This window comes from Perca fluviatilis, chromosome 20, assembly GCF_010015445.1.
Source record: "Perca fluviatilis chromosome 20, GENO_Pfluv_1.0, whole genome shotgun sequence".
In the NCBI taxonomy this organism is placed as follows: domain Eukaryota; kingdom Metazoa; phylum Chordata; class Actinopteri; order Perciformes; family Percidae; genus Perca; species Perca fluviatilis.
The window spans coordinates 19,510,373-19,531,891 of record NC_053131.1 but is presented as its reverse complement, the minus strand read 5'-3'; the positions used below and the strand labels follow the sequence as shown (position 1 = coordinate 19,531,891).

The 21,519-nt window shown below is 41.4% G+C and overlaps 1 protein-coding gene across 8 annotated transcripts in view; it reads right to left on the bottom strand.

The window, feature by feature from the left end:
* The window catches only part of eml1 (EMAP like 1), a 55,876-nt gene that overhangs the window by 24,872 nt on the left and 9,485 nt on the right, over positions 1-21,519 (bottom strand). For 2 of the 8 annotated variants that reach the window (XM_039785924.1, XM_039785926.1), the window contains exon 1: positions 16,375-17,029. The exons of 2 other annotated variants lie outside the window; for them this stretch is intronic. In XM_039785924.1, the coding sequence (XP_039641858.1) occupies positions 16,375-16,441 (67 nt within the window). In that variant the 5' untranslated portion in view covers positions 16,442-17,029. Of the gene's footprint in view, positions 1-16,374; positions 17,031-21,519 lie in introns of those variants that run through there. 4 more of the 8 variants (XM_039785925.1, XM_039785929.1, XM_039785930.1 and 1 more) reach the window with 4 other exon arrangements.

The following is a 21,519-nucleotide window of genomic DNA, read 5'->3' as shown; positions in this document are numbered from 1 at the left end:
CCGGGTCTTCGCTAACATCCTGCGTCTGTCACCCTGCTCCCTGGTTAAAACCCCTGGGGCAAGTTAACGCCCCATAACGCATTCACAGGCAGGGCTGAAATCAGAAAAGGTCAGTAGAGCTTAAGTTTGGTGTTTGTTTTCATACATAAGAATGTGTGTTGATGGTGCGACACTGAGGTGACCACAGCACAGTCGTGTGTGTGAACTCGACTAAATTTGCTCTTCATGTGACGGCACTCGGGTCACAGCCTTTCTGTCCAGAGAGTCAGAATAAGTAAGATGTCAATCTTCATTTAACAATAAATCCATCACCACATACACCCCTGGTGTTTCTCTTTCATCCCAACAAAAGCAGATCACCCCACCAATCTCCCCTTGCTCCAGTGTGCTATTCACACCTGTCAGCCGGCTGCTTAAATTACTTCATTTCTGTCAGTCTTCTTTCAGTTTCATTATCTGGTCAATATGTAGCTGGGTCACAAATCCGAGACATCTCTGAGCCTATCTATCTGCTCACCCTAATGCATCGTGACACGCTGCTATTACCTTCCTCTGCAAGGCCATGTCATTCTCGCAGGACCACCTGCCTGCTTAAGTGCTTGTCCATCACTTCAGCCACAGGGACTCAATGAAGGGCAAATAGAAAACAGGCATCTCCTCCTGCCCTAAAATAGCCACACCCTCCCCCCTACGTTAATCTCCATCTTATTTCTAAGTCATTTACTGACCTCACTGCCATCAATAATGAACACTGGAGCGTGCACACATGCTTTGAATCATTTCCCCCCTTCTGCACTCTCATCAACCACAACGATCAATACACTGAAGGAGTAAAAAGACTAAAATAGCGCTGGGTAAATCCTTCTGGTCAACGGAGAGGGAGCACTCTCACATTTTGAGCAATGCACAGAAACCCCATCTATAAAATATATTCTGCAGCAGCCCTGTGTTGATCTGAGCTGTCTGGCTTTCAAGCTGACTCACTCTTTCACTGGAACATTTACAGACTTGCATTTCCCTCCATATACAATATAAACACACACACACACACACAGGATATGATTATAAATACATACTCAAGGAATAACAGAAAATGACGTCAAGGAAATTGCATCTAAGGAAATGTCATGATACCAGCAGCATGTGTTTGCATACTCCTGCACACTTTGGAAATAATCCACTGACAAGCAGAGTGATTGATGTCTATTTTCTTTTCACTCAGCGGTGCAAAGAAGCCAAACAATAAAGCCGAATTGACTTGATGGAAGGTTCAGTGCCCAGGTTAAGCTGCGCCACAATGGGGGGGGGGGGTTTGAAAAACCACAACCAGTGTTTGCAGAAAAACAACACATTAAAGAAACAAGAGGCTGCAGGAAAAGGCCTGTCACAACATTATGACAACAAGTCCTGTTTTTCAGAGACAGTAAGGTAGCGCTGATACCACACTGCTGGCACATCTATCTACTCGCTGGATGCAGAGAGGAATCAGCACTTTGCCAACTGGTTTTAATTTCACACGGCCAGGTGGTGCGCTGCCATCGTGCCAGTTCAGCTGCTGCAGATTATGCCTTCAGGAAAGCCATTTCTCCCAAGTCCAATGAGTCACACTTATTAAACAACCTGGCTTCAGTCTGCGACTGGTTTCACTAATGGAAGTCCGGACCTAATCATAATGAAGTGGCATGCAGGACTAAATTCTATGCCAGGAGGTATAGGAGTTAGTGATTTAGAGACAGGCAGGGAGAAAGGTAGAGGGATAAAATGGAGGCAGAGGTGAATGAAGGTGGGGCAGTGAATAACCTTGATAATTAAACAAGAGTCTACAGACTGTGAGGCTGTACTTAAACATAGCGGTGCCTTGAGCTTCATGTTCACCGTCTTAGGTTAACATAATGCTAATTAGCACTAAACACAAAGTATAGCTGAGGATGATAGGATTATCATTAGTTTTGCAGTTATTTGGTAATAAGTCAAAGTATTGGACAAATTATAATTTTGATGCGATGATTGTGTAAGAGGATCACTTGAGTTATTACAATGCATCCACTGGGAACCATGAAAGTGTGTACCAAATACCAAGGCATCCAACCAATAGTTGTTGAGATATTTCAGTCTGGACCAAAGTGGTGGATTGAATGACAGCCACACTGCAAACATAGCTAAAAAGTAGAAATAATATAAAATGTGTATATGTGTTTAATGTCTATGCGTGTTGCTGAATGGCAAATTCTTCACCGTAATTCAGATATTATGCAGAGTACAAGACATGAAACATTAAAACATGAAATTGCAGTCAATATGATGGAAATCATCCATCAGGTACATTTCAGCAGAGTGACAAATTGACCAATTGAGTTAGAGATTGGAGAAAGAGAGAAAAAAAGTTACTTAAAGTGTCATCAATCCTATGGATCACCTGCAGCATACAGCGCGGATGACCTGACAGAGGTGTATTAGCTAATCAACTGGCCAGATTAAGGAGACAGATCTTTGCTTGGTTTACAAGCTGCCTCTGATTGCTCCTGCTGGACTGGGGCTTAGGAGCTATAAATATACAGAGGTGGATCAGAGGAGGGGAAGCCCTCACACTGAGTAAAGACTACAGAAAAGTAAACAGACAGTTCAGAGAAAGAAAGAAAGAAAGAGAAAGAAAGAAAGAAAGAAAGAAAGAAAGAAAGAAAGAAAGAAAGAAAGAAAGACATTTTTTTTTTTTTTTTTTTTTTTTTTTTATTTAAATATTAAATATCAAAACAGAAATAGTGCAAAATCACAAAAAGACTGATAGAGGGATAGAAGCTAAAGAGCTCTGTGTGTGTGTGGGTGTGTGTGTGTGTGTGCGTGAGTGCGTGCGTGCGTGCGTGCGTGCGTATATAGGTCATGAAAAGTGTGTGTCTGGGTCAAAGAAGAGCATGAAGAGAGACCAAATGACCCCCATGAGAGATCCTACTGTCCATGTACGAACACATTAAACCCTTCCTTCCTCCCATCAGCTACATCCTTCCTGGGGTCAATATCAGGTCAAATGGGATACAGCCAGCGCCCCCACACCTCCACCCACCACCTTGTTGCTCTCACCATCACCCACACACAGCATAACACTTACACATGTACACTTGTAAAACCACTGTAGCATTCCTTTGCTGGATTAATAAAATAAAAATAAAAACATGTTTCATATAAAGTTGGCTTATAATATAATGTGGACGTGGAAGTCAGAGAGCCAGAGCAACTGAAATCTAAGACACTTTATTTACGTTCTACACACACTCAATACACAAAGGTTATCAACCTACCCCAGTGTCTCAGTCATGGTAACCCAACAAATGTAAATAAACATGAACACTAAATCAAGACTAAAACCCAGGTAACAAATTTGGGCATTTGTGTTTTTTTGTTATAAATGGTTGAAACAACCCTATATTTTGCGATATAAGAGGAAGGGTGTAGCAGTTATTTTTTTTCAAAGCCAAATAAAACGATAATAATGCTGCGGAAGGTCTTGCAATTTTAAATGAATTAAATATAGGATTTGACTTTGGTTTACTGATTTGATTCTGAGACAGTGTGAAGAGTCTGAAAGCCACAGAGAGAGAGAGAGAGAGAGAGAGAGAGAGAGAGAGAGAGAGAGAAAGAAAAAAAAAAAAAAAAAAAAGGAAAAATAAAGTGAAACGACATGGCCCATTGAGGCAGAATAACTCCTTAACTCAAATACATACTGTATATAGACACCACTATGCCAACACCCTGCATTGACAAAACACACACACACACTCCTACACACTCTTCTGTCAAAGAGGAAGTGTTCACGGTGTGGTGGAGGGATTATGCTGGATATGTGGAGCAGTCTCTCGGCTAGAAATGAATCGACTGTGGGAAGAAAGAGCCACTAAAAGGGGCTTGGCAGTAAAATATCTTTATTTTTTTTCTCTAATATTTATCCCATTTCTCTTGCTTTTCTCTATGTTGCTCACTCAAATAATTGATTAGCTTTAGCAGTAGACTGTTACTACAGTAGGATATGCAGACTTTAGAGCGTGGGATATTTGGAGCATCAATATGCTAAGCTGAAGCTGGAGTCAGAAAGCATCCTTTTTGTGGTGTGCAATGTGCATGTGATATTGACTTTTAAACAATAGCATGTGCAAGATGAGGTTGTTCAAATGTACATAGATAATGTAAAGGGATTTTGGACTTTCAAAATATTTCGTTCAAAATTGTAATTCTTAAGACGTTCAATAAATCAAACCCCGTTTTGATACCGTCATGTTTTCAGCAATAGCCATTCAATGTGTTTACAGTCTGTAATTACATTTCCATTTAGTAGTCTCCATTGCTAGTGAGTGAGTTCTTCAGACAGTTCTGAGAACAGGGCAAGTTTGCTTTGCAAGCAAATGTTTTGCCATATTTTTCCATTTGCAGCTGTGATGATTCTGGTAATATTCTAAAACAAATCCCATAAAGCCATAAAATTGTAAACAGACAACCCCAGTCTCTGAAGACAAAGGAGCTTTTTGCTGACTCATAAAAATAAGGGGGGCAGTTGTTATGGCAACAATATTCATCAAAACACAGATGATTTGGACCTTACCAGGTTGTAAATAAATCATGGCTCATAAGGACAATATGATACATTCTATATGACATCTCTGTCTAAATTAGAATTTATCTAAGTGAATTGACAAAAAAAAAGCAGCAAATGGCTGAAGAAAGACAGTGACTTTTAGGGAAGAAACAGGCCACAGAAGCACTAAGTCATGCTTGGCAGTGAGACTCCAGGCTCTGAACAAGCCTCTTTGTCAATCTCAACCTTTCTCCACATAAAACAGGGCTTTGTCCCTTAGTGACAAACAACCAGGAAGGAACAGGAGGCGGGACACTTGCTCTATCCAATGGATGGAGCCTGTGTGTGTGTGTGTGTGTGTGTGTGTGTGTGTGTGTGTGTGTGTGTGTGTGTGTGTGTGCGCAACACACATGTTCCATCCAGTAAAAGTATTGTTATGGGAAACCAGATTTCCATGGTGTGTCACACACCATACAGAGACACTGTGACAGAATATGTGTGCCAGAGACTGTCAGCATCCTGAACATCGACCAATCATACATCTGCCATCTGGACAGGAGAGAACATACAGCAGCATTGCTGGCAGCAGACCGTGATCATTACACAACTAGACTAAAGAGAAATATTGAAAACTGATTTTACTGTGCAATGGTTTGGTTTTGTGCGTTTTCTATTCTTGAATTCTACCCTCCAATGCACGCACACTGCTACATGTCTCTGTTCATCTCAGGAGTTATTTTGTGATAATTTACTATTGTGGTCTGCTTCTACATGCAGTCTCTTTTCATAAACAGAGTTTTGACATCACCCAAAAAACACACTTGAGCCTGTCACCTCCAGGTTTAGCTTGAGTGAGCAAAAAAACCTCACAAGGCCACTTCATTAAATTGTTGTTGCTCTCTGTGGTCACAGTGGACAGTTTAGGACAGGTGTCAAGCAGACTGAATTCTGAATGTAAAGCTGAAAAAAACAATCTGTTCAGGAAATGTAAAATTGTGTCAAAAGAGTCCATGAATGACTGAAAGAAAACTGAATTTTTCTACATATATTTGAGAAAAGACTTATCCTTGCATTAGTGCAGCTGAACAGTGGTTCCCAAAGTGGGTGCCTTGAGAACGGACTATGGGTGCCGGAAGATTTACCAAATCCATATCATTGTTTGTTTATTGTGTGTGGCTAAGGGCTGAATGGACAGGTTTTGGCTGCGGGTGGAAGACGGATATCTATCAATGTCAGCATTCACTGTGGTTTTGGATGTTCCCATCATCATATGCAGTTTATGATCTGGTCCCCGGTATACATAAAAACAAGACAAGAAGCCGCCTGTCAGTGGAGCCAGACCTGCGGGCTGTGCTCTCTCTCCCAACATCAAAAGGCCTGCAACCTTTTTTTGTTTTGTTTCGTTCAGTTTGCCTCTGTGCACCTTAAATATATGCTCATTTTAATTTTGAAAACAGGGAAAGCAATACATTGAAACACAATAGCATATTTAACTGTATTCATTATTTACAGTATTTCAAGTTTAATATTTATTTGTAAATCTGCAGAGCACCTGTTGGCTTTTTAATCTGAGTGAATGGTAGCATGTTTTCTCCTATAATATCTTTCTGGCTGCATAACTGTTAACCTTCACTGTGAGTCTGAGAACAATATGTGACATGTGATGAAGGATTTCTGAAATCATGCTGAATCCTAGCTGCACTACGACTATTGGAAGTTAAAGCATATTTTCTAATTTGAAACAAAAAATATGCCCTTTAACAACAAAGCTGGCCAATCAAAAAAAGGTACATTGCAAGTCATATTTTGTTAAAGCATTTTCATTTAACCCCTCACTGAAACTGATAACTTGACAACAGTAGAGGGGTAAACAAACCAAATACTCATGTCCATCCTCTTTCCTCTCATCTCTGCAGCTGTGTTCTTGATGAATCTATTTTTAATGGAATTTCTAATGGGATTCTCCTCTTTTCCGTCTCCATCTGTTATAGTGCAGCTGAACACATGCAATGGGACACACACACACACACACACACACAGACACACACACACACAGACACACACACACAGACACACACACACACACACACACACACACACACACACACACACACACACACACACACGGCTTCCACTTTGTTCACAGCAGGTGTAAGGGACCAATTAGGGTGCCAGGCAGCCTCTGGGAGCTGCACCACGGGCATTGAAAGGTTAATTATATCTGTTCACATCACAACTGGCCAGATAAAATCCTGGCCAGGGTTTAGAGATGAGAGGAGCGACCAAATCAGTGGGCCGTGACTTTTGGCCCACTTGAGACAATACGCTGATGGAGAATATTACCATAAATATAATCGAGCCAACACACCTTGTCACAGTAATTGAATTGATCTTTAATTCATCTTAAACGGTTTGTTGATGTACTGTGGGATTAAAAGGGAGATTTATGCACAGACATTCATATGCACAGACATGCATGTGCACACATGAATGCGGACTACACATACATTGCTGACAGAATTAAGCTTTGGTAATACTTTCAGCAGCAAGCGGAGACTAAAAATAATGGCGCCACCATGGGATTCTGCTGTCTTGTGTGATTTATTAGGTTACTAGTCGCCCTCCCCCACAGGTAGAAGTCAACGCTCTTCTTAGTGTTACAATGTAGAGTGGAAGTATCCTAATAACACAATTCTCTTTCTGGCTCTTTCATGGTATTTTTACTTATCCATGACATCCTGTTCAAGGACTCATGCAGCCTGCGTGTCTCCTCTCCTGACCTTGTGATGGCACGCACACACACACACACACACACACACACACACACACACACACACACACACACACACACACACACACACACACACACACATTTTTACAGGAACTCGCACACTCCTGCTTTGCATGCCTGATTGTTTTAGTGGGTCATGAGAATGAGGGTGCATGAATGTGTGTCAGTGGAGAAAAAGATAAGAGAGAGAGAGAGAGAGGCAGCGAGAGAGAGAGAGAGAGAGAGGCAGAGAGAGAGAGAAAGGCAGCGAGAGAGAGAGAGAGAGAGAAACAGACAGAGATTAACATATCTGATATATTGCAATACTAATCATTTGTCCCACTCTGACTTATATAACAACAGCTGAAGTTGCATTCAGCCCTAAAAATGGGAAACAGCAAGTTTTTTATTACAAAGCTCAAATATCATGACTGGTGAATTTCATTTGTGCAAAAATTACACAACAGAAAATTGATATTCGATTAATCATTTAAGTAATTTTTCAAGCAAAACTGCAGAAATATTCTCTGGTTCCATTTTCTCAAATGTGAAGATTTGTTGCTTTTCTTCATTTTTTAGTATCTTTGTGTTTTGGACCGTTTTTCACACAGTCAACGTCAACTATGGTTCTTGGAAATTGTAACTGGCATTTTGTTTTAAATGATAATGAAAATGAGTTGCAGTCCTCTAAAGCATGTGTATAAAATGCATTTCTAATCTAGAGGGATGGGCCCATCAAAGTATTTTTTTAAACATCACATCATAATATTCTTGTTTGAGAAGCAGATAATGAAGATTTACTCAATGTCACACAGTCTAGATCTTAGTTAGTGCCCTTTAGATGTAGGGCAGAATTGTCCATAGCAATGTCAATCTGTTCACTGGCATTGCTCTGCGTGTATGCAGATACTGGACAGATGTCAGTTAAATCACTTCATTACTGGGGCTGTACACGTCACTGCTAAAATGCACTCCACGCTGCTGTTTGCCATTTAGTTTCATTTGATCTTGACTCAGTATGATCCTGGCTTGTGTCCTAATCTTCCTCTTCTAGACACTATATCTTGTACTATGCAGATACATTTTACTTTCTATACAGTAAGTATCTATAGAATACCCTACTTAGAAGTACCTTATTTAGGGCACATTAAGAGAGCAGGATACCAGTGTCCAGGGCTGGCACTACATGGACACCAGACTGCTTTTGTTATGCAAGTGGCATTATTTCTCAACTGGCAACAAGGGCAGCCACAGATCTGCTGGCTCCCACAGATCTCAAACACACAGCTTGACTCTCCTGCAGCACAATCTGCTGTTTTCGACAAGACACCACAGAGCAGGAGATGCAGAGTATCTACTGCTATATCATGCTGCACACACACTCAATACAGCTCTAACGTGTACACGTTTAATGAGCACACACTGTCACTCTGTGTAACAGCTAATGGCTCTCTATTCTGCAGCATGAAAGTGAAAGAGAAAGTGCAAGGCGTACCCTTATCAGGAAAAAGGGAGAAAAAAAGTGAGGGAGATAAGCAGTAGGAGAGGGGGTAGTGTGACTCGTGACTACAGAGGCCCAAACCACCGGCTCAATATCTGAATGTCTGGAGATAAAAACTCACTCTGAGCTCCACTCGGGGCACTCGCACAAAAAACAAAGAGCGTGAGAGAGTTTGACGTAGGGTTGAGGGCGAAGAGAAAACAGAAAGAGCATGAGAAAGATGGGTAAGTAAAGCAGGGTGAAGGACAGAGAGAGTCAGAGTGGTAACAATGCAAGAAATCCAGCAACAGTGAGGGAGACTGGAGTGGGATAAAAAAGAAACGGAGAGTGGTTTATGCTCTCACTGACACAGCAATGGAAAATCAAGCTCAACCTATAAATAAATCAGCAGTAGTGGATGAGCTATCTCATTCAGGTCGATATGTATTAAACTGCTACTCTGGTACATGGTATAGTTACAGATGAATGATGGTGGACAGACACATAATTTCCTCATACTCCCCTCTCTCCGTTTCTCTATTGACATTTTGTGCAGTTTTATGCGAGTGGGGAAATATCAGAGTGCAGGTCAGCTTGCCAGCAGGTTTTACTAGGTATTTGATAGATAATGTTAAAGAGCAGGGAAGGAGGGAAAAATGTGGAAGAGGAGTCGATATTCTCTAGTAAATATACAGTACATTTTCAAGATGAGAGTCAATCCATGTGGCTTTAACCTCAACAGGAAGGCATAACTTTGATTTCTCACTTTAGGAAGCTGTTTTTGAACACAACCTTTTAGTAAATCAAGGAAGCTAAAAGCCCTAGCAATATTTTTTGAACTGAAGTTTCAAGTCAAACACTTTACCCTCACACATACAAACACATACACCCCCGTCTCCTCCTCCCTGGCATCCCTCCTTGGCTACTGTGGTTGGTAACGTGAGTGGGGCTTTAATCCTAATCCCTCTACACGTGCCATCAGGAATCAGGGTTTGGATGGTGATACTTATAGATGCTGAGCCAAGAATGGGAGGAGACTGGATGGAGTTGTGTCACCTCTACTGTGCATCAAACATCAAATGAGCCTCCATCTTTATTAATTTCCCCTCTCTGCCCTGCAACGCCTATCCCACCCATCTGCACTCCTGCAAATTCAAACTTCCTTTCCTTCATTCTTATGCACTCACTTTGCTGGTTTTTGCTCCTTATTTCTCTGTATCGCTCTTTCCTTCCTGACTAAGGCCCCCGAACTTGTCTTGCTGGCACGTTTTGGTTCCCATCATGGTACACTGCCACTGCCGGTAAGGTGAGGGCTGTGCCAGTGTGCCTGTGGGTTGTACAGCGTGAGTGTGGAGCACAGAGATAAAAGGATGTTTGATCCAAATCTGAGCAGACGTCATTAGCTCAAAAGGTAAATGAACAAATCTCACGAATGAATGCAGGCCAACAGATTTGTTTGGATGGAGAGGCTTGGTGCTTTGAGATGAACTTGAGTGTGTGATCAACCATATTACAGCGCTGTAAGTGAGCCAGATTTACTTATTAACATATTTTCTAATTAACACATCCGGATCTTCTAGTGCATCAGGAGCTAATGAACAACGGATCACATTAAGCCATGATTTTACACTAATGATTGTCCATGTTTTAGCTACACATTTCACGTACTCAACATAATTGCCAATCATAGTCAGAAGCACAGCCTTTCAGAAGTTTTTTAACTTAATATTTTACCTTCAATGCAGCCACTGGCTTCAGTTCTGTCATATGAAAATCAACCTGTGGAGATTAGTCAATTAATAGAAAATGAATCAGCAACAATTTTGTTAATCGGGTTATTGTAAGGGAACAAAAGTAAGAGTGTACAGCCAAGCTAAAAGCTCTGTCGGGCTGTATTTAGGCACAGTGGTGTCATGAGCAAAATGCTAAGGTAATATTTACAATGTTCATCATCTTTGTTTAGCGTGTGTGAATTAGCACTGATGGAAATGTCATTAGTTGGTCATAAACCAAAGTATTGGACAAGGCATAAGATAGGCAGTTTTCATTACTTTCTGTCATTTTATAAACTAAGAAGAATTATCAATTAAGCAAATCATCAAATAAATAATTGACCCTTCGCTAAGCCACGCCCGAAAACCGCCACAGGCCAATCGTGTCGTAACTAGGCGCAGGAGGTCTGTCAATCTTTCGAGCGAGGGAAACACGCCAAAGTGTTGTGCAAAACCAATACCCGGTATCCTAAAAGTTTGGACAGGGTGGTGGGATTTGTTCCCTTCCCGAAACCCAAGGGGAGAAATGCCGGGCGTATATCAAGCAGTGTGAGAGGCCCCATTCACAACTACATGTCGACAAGATTAACAAAAACACCTAGCTAGCTATGTTTGCTCCAAGGCTAGAACACGCTAATGTTAGCTAGCTAGCTAACTCAGCACAGCATTGCTTGGAAATAATGACGGTTCTTTGTTCATAATGCATCTATTTGAACGTAAAATAAAGGACAAATCCGCCGCAAAACGAACCTAGGGGTTAATAACAGATATGTACCCACTCGATTGTTCTCTGGTACATGTTTTCATGCTAATCGAATGTGTTCGTAGCTTGAAACAAGCTAGTGCAGACCGCTGATTAGCTTACAACGCTAGCTAGTATTCGGGGCACAGGGAATCGCTATTTTTACCACTAAAAAGGCTCAAAATATCACCACACTTCAACGGTAGCATAATGAGGGTATCTAAATGTTAACAGAAGCATTGAGAAATAGATTGAAGAAAGAGAGCTTATAAAGACAGTCGCGTTCTCGTATACAGGCGGCCGCCGTCTTGGGAGCTACGGTCTTTCTAATCTATCTTTTTAATAAACTGTCTGTACACTTACAATGTTCTCAATGCTTTGGTTAACATGTAGGGACCCTCATTATACTACCGTTGACGTGTGGTGATATTGGAGCCTTTTTAGTGGTATAAATAGCGATTTGTTTTTACTTTCCCTGTGCCCCGAATACTAGCGTTGTAAGCTAATCAGCGGTCCGCGCTAGCTTCAAGCTACAAACACATTCAATTTTGATGACATTATTCGCTAATGGGTTGCATATTATGTCATGGATATATCCCTCGAATGCATACTGCAGTCCCTTTTTATCTTGCTCTCTCAGATATTTCACCTGTTCGCAAAAAAATACTAATCATCTCCTTGGGAATGTCTGACACCGGTGCATACATACTGTAATAGACGTGCCAGGCACGAAAGCTTGTCAGGCGTAGCAACAGTAACAAAGGAGGGCGGGGCTTAGCGAAGGGTCAATTGATATATTAATCAACAGTCTACAAGATCCACTACATCCATCATAATCCATCAAAGTGAAAAATTCTAACACAACCTCAGAACTATGACCGATGACACGGCCGCACGGTGGCACATTTGGGTGTCAAAAAGCATTAATTTCATGTTGTAAATTCAAAGCCAGAAAAATAAACAATATGCTGACAGGACATTGTAGGAAAATATCATATGAATTTGGTTGTGTATTGCATAAAAAAGATTGCCTTTCAAACTGTAGAGAAATAAATGTAAATCAAGTAGCAATGCATGAAATCAAACTCCAAAGTTAGGATAAGCTTTGGATATTGGTTGGTGGTACTGTAACAGCAGGCAAAGTAGGTAAAACTAACAGGATGGTCCTTGATAAAAACATCAAATGCACACTTTCTTTGCTGCTAATCTGCTATCAGAACATTGGTAAATTCTATAAAAAAAAAAAACAGCAATCTCATTACCAGGTGCACAGACTAATTCAATCAAAACTGTCCTCTGCTCCAGGACCAGTAGATTCCAAATGATGATTTCATTGATTTAACAAAATAAGGATTCACTTCCCTCATGTGCTGTAATCAGTGTGTGCGTGTGTGTCCGTGTGTAATTGGGCTAAATTTCAATTAGCCTATAAGCTTGCCCCGACCTCCTGAGGACAAAGCATGCAGCCTGCGCATGTTTCTGCAGTTTAGCTGACCTAGTCTCTGAACATTAGTCTGGTTGGATGCTCCACAACACACGGGTTGAGAGACAGGGAGAGAAAGAGGCGAATGTATGACATCATTGACTTTTGCTTAGAGTGAATCTGGGTTCAGCTGGATAGCAGCGGCAGAGCAATTTGATATAACTTTGCCACACACACACACACACACACACACACACACTGCAGATGTTTAAGCACACCCCCCTCGCTGTAGCTTGTATACACTTGTACACACACACACACACACACTCACACACACACACTAACTAAGGCTCACCCAATTAAGCAGTCTGTTAAGTCATTAAGTCTGTAGGAACAACGAAAAAGGCGTTGCTTGCCGTGAAGTTAAATGTGCGTGTGTGTGTGTGTGTGTGTGTGTGTGTGTGTGTGTGTGTGTGTGTGTGTGTGTGTGTGTGTGTGTGTGTGAAGGGAAAGAGAGAGAGAGAAAGCAGGGGGTTGGAGATTGGAAAATCCCTGGCAGCCGCGCCTAAGCAGCATGTCTTATTTCATCGACTTTCTCTCAGAGAGGAAACATGACATTGTAAAGGATTACTAACAACCTTGCAGTGTCACACAACTCGCACACTCTCCCTCTGGTTGCTGGTCATGACATGGCAAGAAGTAAAAGGGGAGAATCTTAAAAAAACAAGAGACTTAAGAGTGGGTAAACACAAGTTGACAAAATGTAGACTAAATGGACAAAGTGTAGTGGTTGACTGCTTTGACACTTAACTTCTCTCACCCGTCACCATAACACTAAGTCTCAAGGGTGACACATATAATACTGCCGTGCTGTAATGCTCTGCATGCCACCGCACTGTAATTTGTGAGATTTCTGAAGCTCAGTAATTTCCTTTTCAACATCTTCCTCGAGGAAGTCGTAGAGCTTTTCTGAACACCTGCTACACCTGTTTTTCAGGTCAATCCAACCAACCCTCATCAGTTGTTATCCTTGGCAGTCTCAGCACACATATATACAAGCCCTGAGTAGAAAAGGTGCTTACCCACTTTTCTTCCTTTCCCTAAGTTACTTTGTGGCAAATGGTATGTTGGCTCAGTTTTGCAAACCAACAATCTGATGGCTTACTTTTTTTACGGTTACCTCGTTACTAGTGATCTTACACTGCATTTAATCAAAAATAAGGCCTATGTAACATTTAATTAGTCCTTTATGGACTTCATGTACCAAGAGAAACCCCCCAGCTGAAGGAAAACAGTTATATTTATATATATATGATACATTTAAGGTAGAAAAGAGAAATAGAGATTTTTATTTTTAAAGGCCAGTTATTTCATGGATCCAGGATACTATGCATCCTGATAAAGTTCCCTTGGCCTTTGGAATTAAAATAGCCCCACATCATCATATGCCCTTCACCATACCTAGAGATTGGCATAGGGTACTTTCCATAAAATCATGTCTCAATGCAAATCAAACTAGCTATTAGGATAACTGACATAAAACCATGCCAATCTCTAGGTATGGTGAAGGGTATGTGATGATGTGGGGGCTATTTTAATTCCAAAGACCAAGGGAACTTTATCAGGATGCATAGTATCCTGGATACTATGCATCCTGATAAAGAGATGATAGAGAGATGATTTTATGGAATCTACCCCATGCCAATCTCTAGGTATGGTGAAGGGCATGTGATGATGTGGGGCTATTTTAGTTCCAAAGGCCAAGGGAACTTTATCAGGATGCATAATATCCTGGATCCATGAAATAACTGGCCTTTAAAAATAAAAATCTTCCTGCCTTTATGGGAATTTAACATAGGGGTGTACTGACTTTTGTTGCCAGCGGTTTAGACATTAATGGCTGTATGAGTTATTTTGAGGGGACTGCATATTTACAGTTATACAAGCTGTAAACGTAATACTTGTAGCAAAGTGTCATTTCTTCAGTGTTGTCCCATTAAAAGATATAATGAAATATTTACTAAAATGTGAGGGGTGTACTCACTTTTGTGAGATACTGTATATATACTGTGTATATATATATATATATATATATATATATATATATATATATATATATATCTTTCAGTTTTAAATAATCTTTATTTCAACTTTGCTAACTCATCTGTTTCTCTTTGTCTGCATCTTTTCCTTTATGATTGCTATACATTTAATGAGGGAAATCCATGAGGGACAAAAGCTTTTAACTGGATTCACCTCATCAGTGATTCATGAAAGTAGTGAGGTACCCGGTATCCATGGCGGGAGATACCTCTGTGATTTCTTCTGTCAGACAATAGTATTCCCCCACATCTTCCCCCCATTGACTGCTAGTGCTTACACAGCACAGTTAATATTATTGATTTTTTTTTATCCACCAATGGCAATTACGTTACTCTATGCTTGCAACAATGATAGCTCACGCTCACTAACTGCCACACAGTCACTCCATGATAAATATTTAATCGATCTTTATTTAGCTGGTTCAGTGGAGCTCAAATTGGCATTACAGCTTTTTTTTAAAGCCCCTTTGCTACAGTAGTGTCTATTAGAGACACCGGTTATTGTGTTGGGGATAATCCCCTTTGTGTAGGGGGCTCACCAACATAATCACTAACATAGTTTGCCAGTATGCAGGCAGTGATGGTATCATCAAACTGAGCAACACACTCAAAAACAAAAACAAAACTGTAGAGTAAAAGCCTTCTGAAATGTTGGACTGAGATACACTTATGCACCATTGCATGACCTTTTTGAGCATAGTTTAGTAGTTTGGGTATTTCTAAATATTAGGAGATACATCAGGGTTTACTTTTTCAAAAAGACACTAGAGGTTCTTGGATCCTAAAAAATCCTAAACTGATGTCATACAGCGTCATGCTGCTTTCCTTCTTCCCTGAGTCACCCTCTCCCACCCATAACATTAGCAGCCTGAAGTATGGTTTCTTCCTCTGCCAGCAAATAAATTACATTAGTGCAGCAAAGCACATGAGCAATAGTGTCCTGTTGTGTCATCTCTGTTCTGTCTCATTCAGCCAACTGATCGCAATCAGCCAACAGGGGAGAAATATATTCATGACATACCCCTCATCACATCAAGCAGAACCACAATCAGGGCAGCTGCTGTGAGCAAAGGACTGTTCCTCATCCTCTCTCCGTCTTTGTTTATTAGCTTTCTTGATGGCTGCTGGCTCACATACACTGTTGACATTAATATGGCCTTGATTCCAGAAACTTCCTGTTAATTCTACAGTGTTTTTTTTTTTCTGTAAATGCCCTCTGGAGTTGGTGGATTGTTTTATTCAAATGTACAGCAGTCTGTTCAAAATCAAATGTTTTCTAGTTTGACAGTGTTAAGCTACACAACAACGGGAAGGCTGAACTCCTTTTTCAGCAAAGCCCTAAAAGCTGGAGCTAAAATAGCTCTCATGTCTACAACACAGACACATATACACACACCTCTACTTGGTGTCAAGTTTAGCCAGTCAGCTGGTGACATGTCAAGTCCAGAGAAACAACATGCAGCCGAGGAAAGAGTGGATGGGGGGGGGAGGATTGAGTGAGGAAAGGATTAGTTTTTTTTTTACCGTTGCAGAACTGTAGCAGTGATGAGGTGTCATACAAGCTGCTGTAGCTGGAAAACCCGTCCTCCATTCTCAGCCTCTGCTCCGCTCCTCTGTGCTCCCTCTGTTATCCACAACTCCTTCGCTCTCCTCTCTTTCTCTCTCTCTCTCTCCCTGGTGACTCCCCTCCGTTAGTTTATCGTTCACTTGGCGTCCAAGGCGCTCCCTCCATTTACTCTGCACGGGCCGGGCTCCCTGGGTAAGTCACCATGGCAACCCATTCACTCCGATTATGTCATGTGAACTCCAACCCATCTTCTTTTCCACCCCCCTCTGACAAAAAAAAAAGTCCTGAACTACAGCATAAAACACTCCCTGCTGAAGAATGACTGCACCGGACTGCCAGAGAGACACAGATACAGAAGTTAAGAGGCTGCTGGTGGTTTTGTTTCCTCTTGTGCTCGTCCTCTCCTCCCTCCTGTCCTCTTTTCCCCTCCCTCTGTTCTCGTCTTGTCCTTCTGTCTTCAGCAGAGGCAGCTGTGTGTCGTTAGCTCTTGCTGATCTCCAGCCGAAAAACAGCTTTAAGAGGGCTTGAGCTGAGAGCGCAGACAGGCTCTGGCATAGGCAGTTACTGTGTGTGTGTGTGTGTGTGTGTGTGTGTGTGTGTGTGTGTGTGTGTGTGTGTGTGTGAGTGCGCATGCATGCATATGTGTGTGCATGAGTGTTTAGATAATGCTCGGGACAGCCCAGCCTTCCCCTGTCACACAGTCTGGACGAGTCAGAGCGCAGGGGGCTGGGCCTGTGACATAGATCCTCCTTCTCTCGCCTGGTGGGAGAGGAGAGGAAATGAGAAGAGAGGAAAGGATAAAAGGGGTGAGGACTGGAGAAAGGAGGAGATAGGACAGAGAGAGAGAGAGAGAGAGAGAGAGAGAGAGAGAGTGGAAGAGAGGAAAGAAAATGAGAGCCAAAAGAGAAAGGAGATGAGACAGGAGAAGAGATGAGGTGAGGAGAAAAGAGGAGAAGAAAGGACAAAATGGGACAGGACAAGGTAGGGTAGGAGAGGTAAAAAGAGGAGAGGAGAAAGAAGGAAATGACAGGAAGGAGGAGAGGGGAGGGGGGGGGGGGGGGGGAGGGGGGGGGGGGGGGGGGGGGGAGGGGGAAGGGGGGGGAAGGGGGGGGGGGAGAGAGAGGGGGGAGAAAAAGGAAGGGGGGAGGAGAGGGAAAAAAAAGGGAGGGAGGGGAGGAGAGAAAAAGAGGAGAGAGAAATGAAGGAAAAACCAATGGCAGGTTACTAAAATGACTTACTTAAAGGCACTTAAGGTTACTAAAAAGGCACTGTGGGTCCCTCAGTCAATGTATAGTAGTTGCTAGAGTTACTTATTCTACTGCTCTTCCACGCATACAGAGCCAGACATCTATATAGTCACACCTACTGTTTGTAACGGTATGGAGTCACATAGGGACACACCATAACAAACATCTGTCACATCTTTGTTGAAACTTCCCGCAGCCAAACATTCAAAACTGAATATTGCCAGGGGATCCCCGCTGTGGCTAAACACGATTATCAGTCTGTCCCCTGTCTGTCTTATCTGCCCCGCTGCAGACTGCACAGAGACTGAGGGATCCTTAAAACAAGGACAAGAGGGGGAGAGAATGAAAGGGTGACTATAGGGGATTGAGGAAAGAGAGAAATAAATGGGATAGAGGGGGAGGGGATGCAGTAGAATAAGAAAGAGAGAGTGCTTTAGGAGGGTGGGCGGTATAGAGAGAAGGACCAAATTAAAAAGTGAGCAGGGTGTGAGTGGAAAAGGGGGATACCCTAAAGAAAATTGAATTCTAACCAAGGGTTGTATGTGCATGTGAGGGGGGCATCTTTGCATTATTTATAATTTAAGCTTGCAGGGAGAAATAATAAGCCTAAAGAGTCTGTGGCCTATATTCATGTGTGAAACATTCCCCCCTTTCTTGCTAGATCACAAGACGGAGCCAACAAAATTGTACAAAGGCAGGGATGCTCTGAAGACAGCAGTGGGAGAGACCATGAAAGGATACATTTGTTTCTCTCAGTGTTTTTATAGTAGCCCAGCAGGTGTGATATAATCTGTCAGTGTGAAGCTCTTTCTGTACAGGTATCTCTCCGAATATCTAGAATCCTTTCTGGTTCAAAAGTGGCCCGGCTGGATTTGACCTTTAACGGAAGGATGAAAGGGATGCAGTGAAGCACCTTAAAAACGGTTGATCATTTCATGGGTCAAGGCCTCCATGTTGACCTCAGCCCTTGTATTCTCTCCCTCCTCTCCCTCAGAAAAAAAACCCCACTGCACTCTGGTTCACTTATTTCACAATAGCATAAAGCCACCAATAGATCAACCAGGCAGAATTATGTGAGAAAACAAGGTGCTCTTTGTACACCAATGTTGCATTTGAACATTATAATAGTTGTTTCGCAAAATCACAAGGATATTACACTTCAAAACAAAAAGAAAGTATGATTATATGTTGACCTTTACACCACTTGTACACGTTGCTCTTTCTCCGCGGTTAAAATTCATATCTACAACGAGCATGTGGAAAAATGCACCAAGGTTTTTGCATTCATTTAGATATCGTGAAAATCACATTCTAGACATTTTTTAACCACCAAAAGGCCACAACATCCAGTGTTTTGATTCAGATACCGAATGGAATTTCATGCAGCTCGTCACCCAGAGTCCAAGCAACACACATTGTAAACATTATTTGTGTTTTTGTTCTGAGGACTGTGAGTCACACTGGTGCTTTGTCTGAAAGGCTCAGATTATTGAAAATCACATTCTGGGCCAGATTTGGGATCTAGATTAGGGACAGGTCTGTTTTTTTGTATGTGTCTGTCTCTCTGTGCATATGCTCACGTGAGAAGAGAAGCATCTAAAACTGGGGTATATTCCCTCCAAAATCCCCCACATGGGTCCCTAAACCCCACCTACTACCCAGCGGGTGGCAGGTGGTGAGAACGCTCCCCTCCCTTTTCCACACCTCCCCATTGTTCCCCCCTTCCACCACCCATCAATGTAGCCAGAGGACGGACGCACGCACGCACGCACGCACAGACGCACGCACGCATCTTTGCAAGGCTTGGTATCAATCCTCCATTGCTTTATCAACTGGCCTGCTGACTCTGTTTTTACAGCTTTGGTTCTAAGCAGACACATGAAGGTCATATTCGAACTGAGGCGGTTGTGTTATTTATTTTTCCTTCCAAAAACAGTAAAGAAACTGCTGACAAATTTGTTTTATCCACAGATGATCAGTCAGTCTGTCAGTGGGCCAGGATTATACAGAATCAAATCCAGAGCTAAAGAGGAAACAAGGTCAATCCTCTGTATGATCCAGCCACCATCTGTGTGCCTGTCCTGGTTATTGGGCTGGTTTGTGTTTTACACCATGAATTAATCCAACCTGGGGTCCTAATGATTTATAGAAACATTGGATTTCAAACAAAGAAAGGGGGACACGTGTCATTCTTTACAGTCTGTCAAGCTGGACATCTAAAGACTGTATATCTTTATGAAAAAAAATGAAAATGTTTTTAGGCAGTTGTGTGAACTTTTGCACCAACTAGTTAAACATTACAGTTTGCTAGTACCAGTTTTACTCACGTTTACAAGAGTCCTTGTCCTTCTTAAATGTCCTTGTCAAGATATAAGGAAGTAAGCTCACTAAATTTAATAACTTGAAATAAAATAAGTTCATGAATGCATTCCAATTCAAACATTACATTGAGATTTATTTTTCACTCACGTGATGTGAAAAAGATGAATGTATAAAATCTGAAATGTAAATAGCAGCAGGTAGCAAAGGTGACCCAATATGAGCCTGTGCCAAGGTGAGGAGGATGGGTCAACAGGAAAGAGTGGAATAAGTGTTAATCATTTATTTCCCTAGTGATAACATTCACATGAAGTTTATGAGTTCAACAGTCATTATGCCAACTCAGTGCCTTACAAAAGTAACAATAAAGGAATGCAGGGCTGATACAAATTTTAGACCTACAATCATTTTGTAAACATAGCGGTATAGCTCTGAGGATGATTTTTCAAAACAATTTGTCTCAACAACTATTGATATATAGGAATGATCGATATGAAATATGGTACACACATTCACGGCAAGTCAAAATTTTACTTACTAAACTAAACTCTTATGTAGGGCTGCAGGATATGCGATAACCATATTACTTGCGATAAATAACTAGATATTAACTAGATATGCTACTTCAGTATTCTTCTAAAATACAACAAATTGCTTGTTGAATTTGAAACAAATAAAAGGAAATCATTCCCAACATTCTTTTATTGAACAAATTGAACATTGAATTAAGCATAAAAGGCACCACTAAAAAAAGAAAGGACAGCTCAACTTTCATTTGTAGCACGTCACACCTGTGTGGGGCGTCAGATTGTAGCTAAATGTCGCTGGCTTCCATTGAAAATGACTTGTAGCCTGTTGCGTTGTCGCTCATAGTGTGAACACAGCATTAGTGTTGTTTTAGACATTAAACACACAGAGGAAGAAACCATTATGATAGAAACATTGAATCTTACATGTGTTATATCTATTGTTTATTTTTAAAAACCTCTCCTATTTCATCTACTTTTTCTTTTTTTAATCTACAGTGTATATTCTTCGTTGATACTAAATTGTCCAACTTTCCCTGTTAGGATCATTAATGTTTTATCTTTTTTGCATCTTATCCTACCTTAGGCTATGGTCGATAAAACCAAAATCAATTCTCAAGGCGTAACAATGTGACATCTCATAACATTAACTGTGCTATTGATGCACCTAGATGGCGAGAAGAGGCCAGACCAGCAGAGGATGTAATACTGTCCGTGACTGACAGGGTCACTCTTTCTAATAACTGTCTGGACAGGAGAGCAGAGATAGAGATGGGGGGAGATAGATTGAATGTGAGAGGGGAGAGTAAATCAGCTGAGTGACTGTTGAAAATACATCATTTCCCACCTGCTGGAGAAAATAACCTGTCATTTCTAATACATGCTTATCAGAGTAGGCATTATTAGCTTCAAAAATCTAAGTAAAGAGTAGGGCTGGGTACCGACTTCAATACTTTTTAGGCACCGAACAAAATGCCTCCTTAGTATCAATAATCGAAAAATGCCTCCT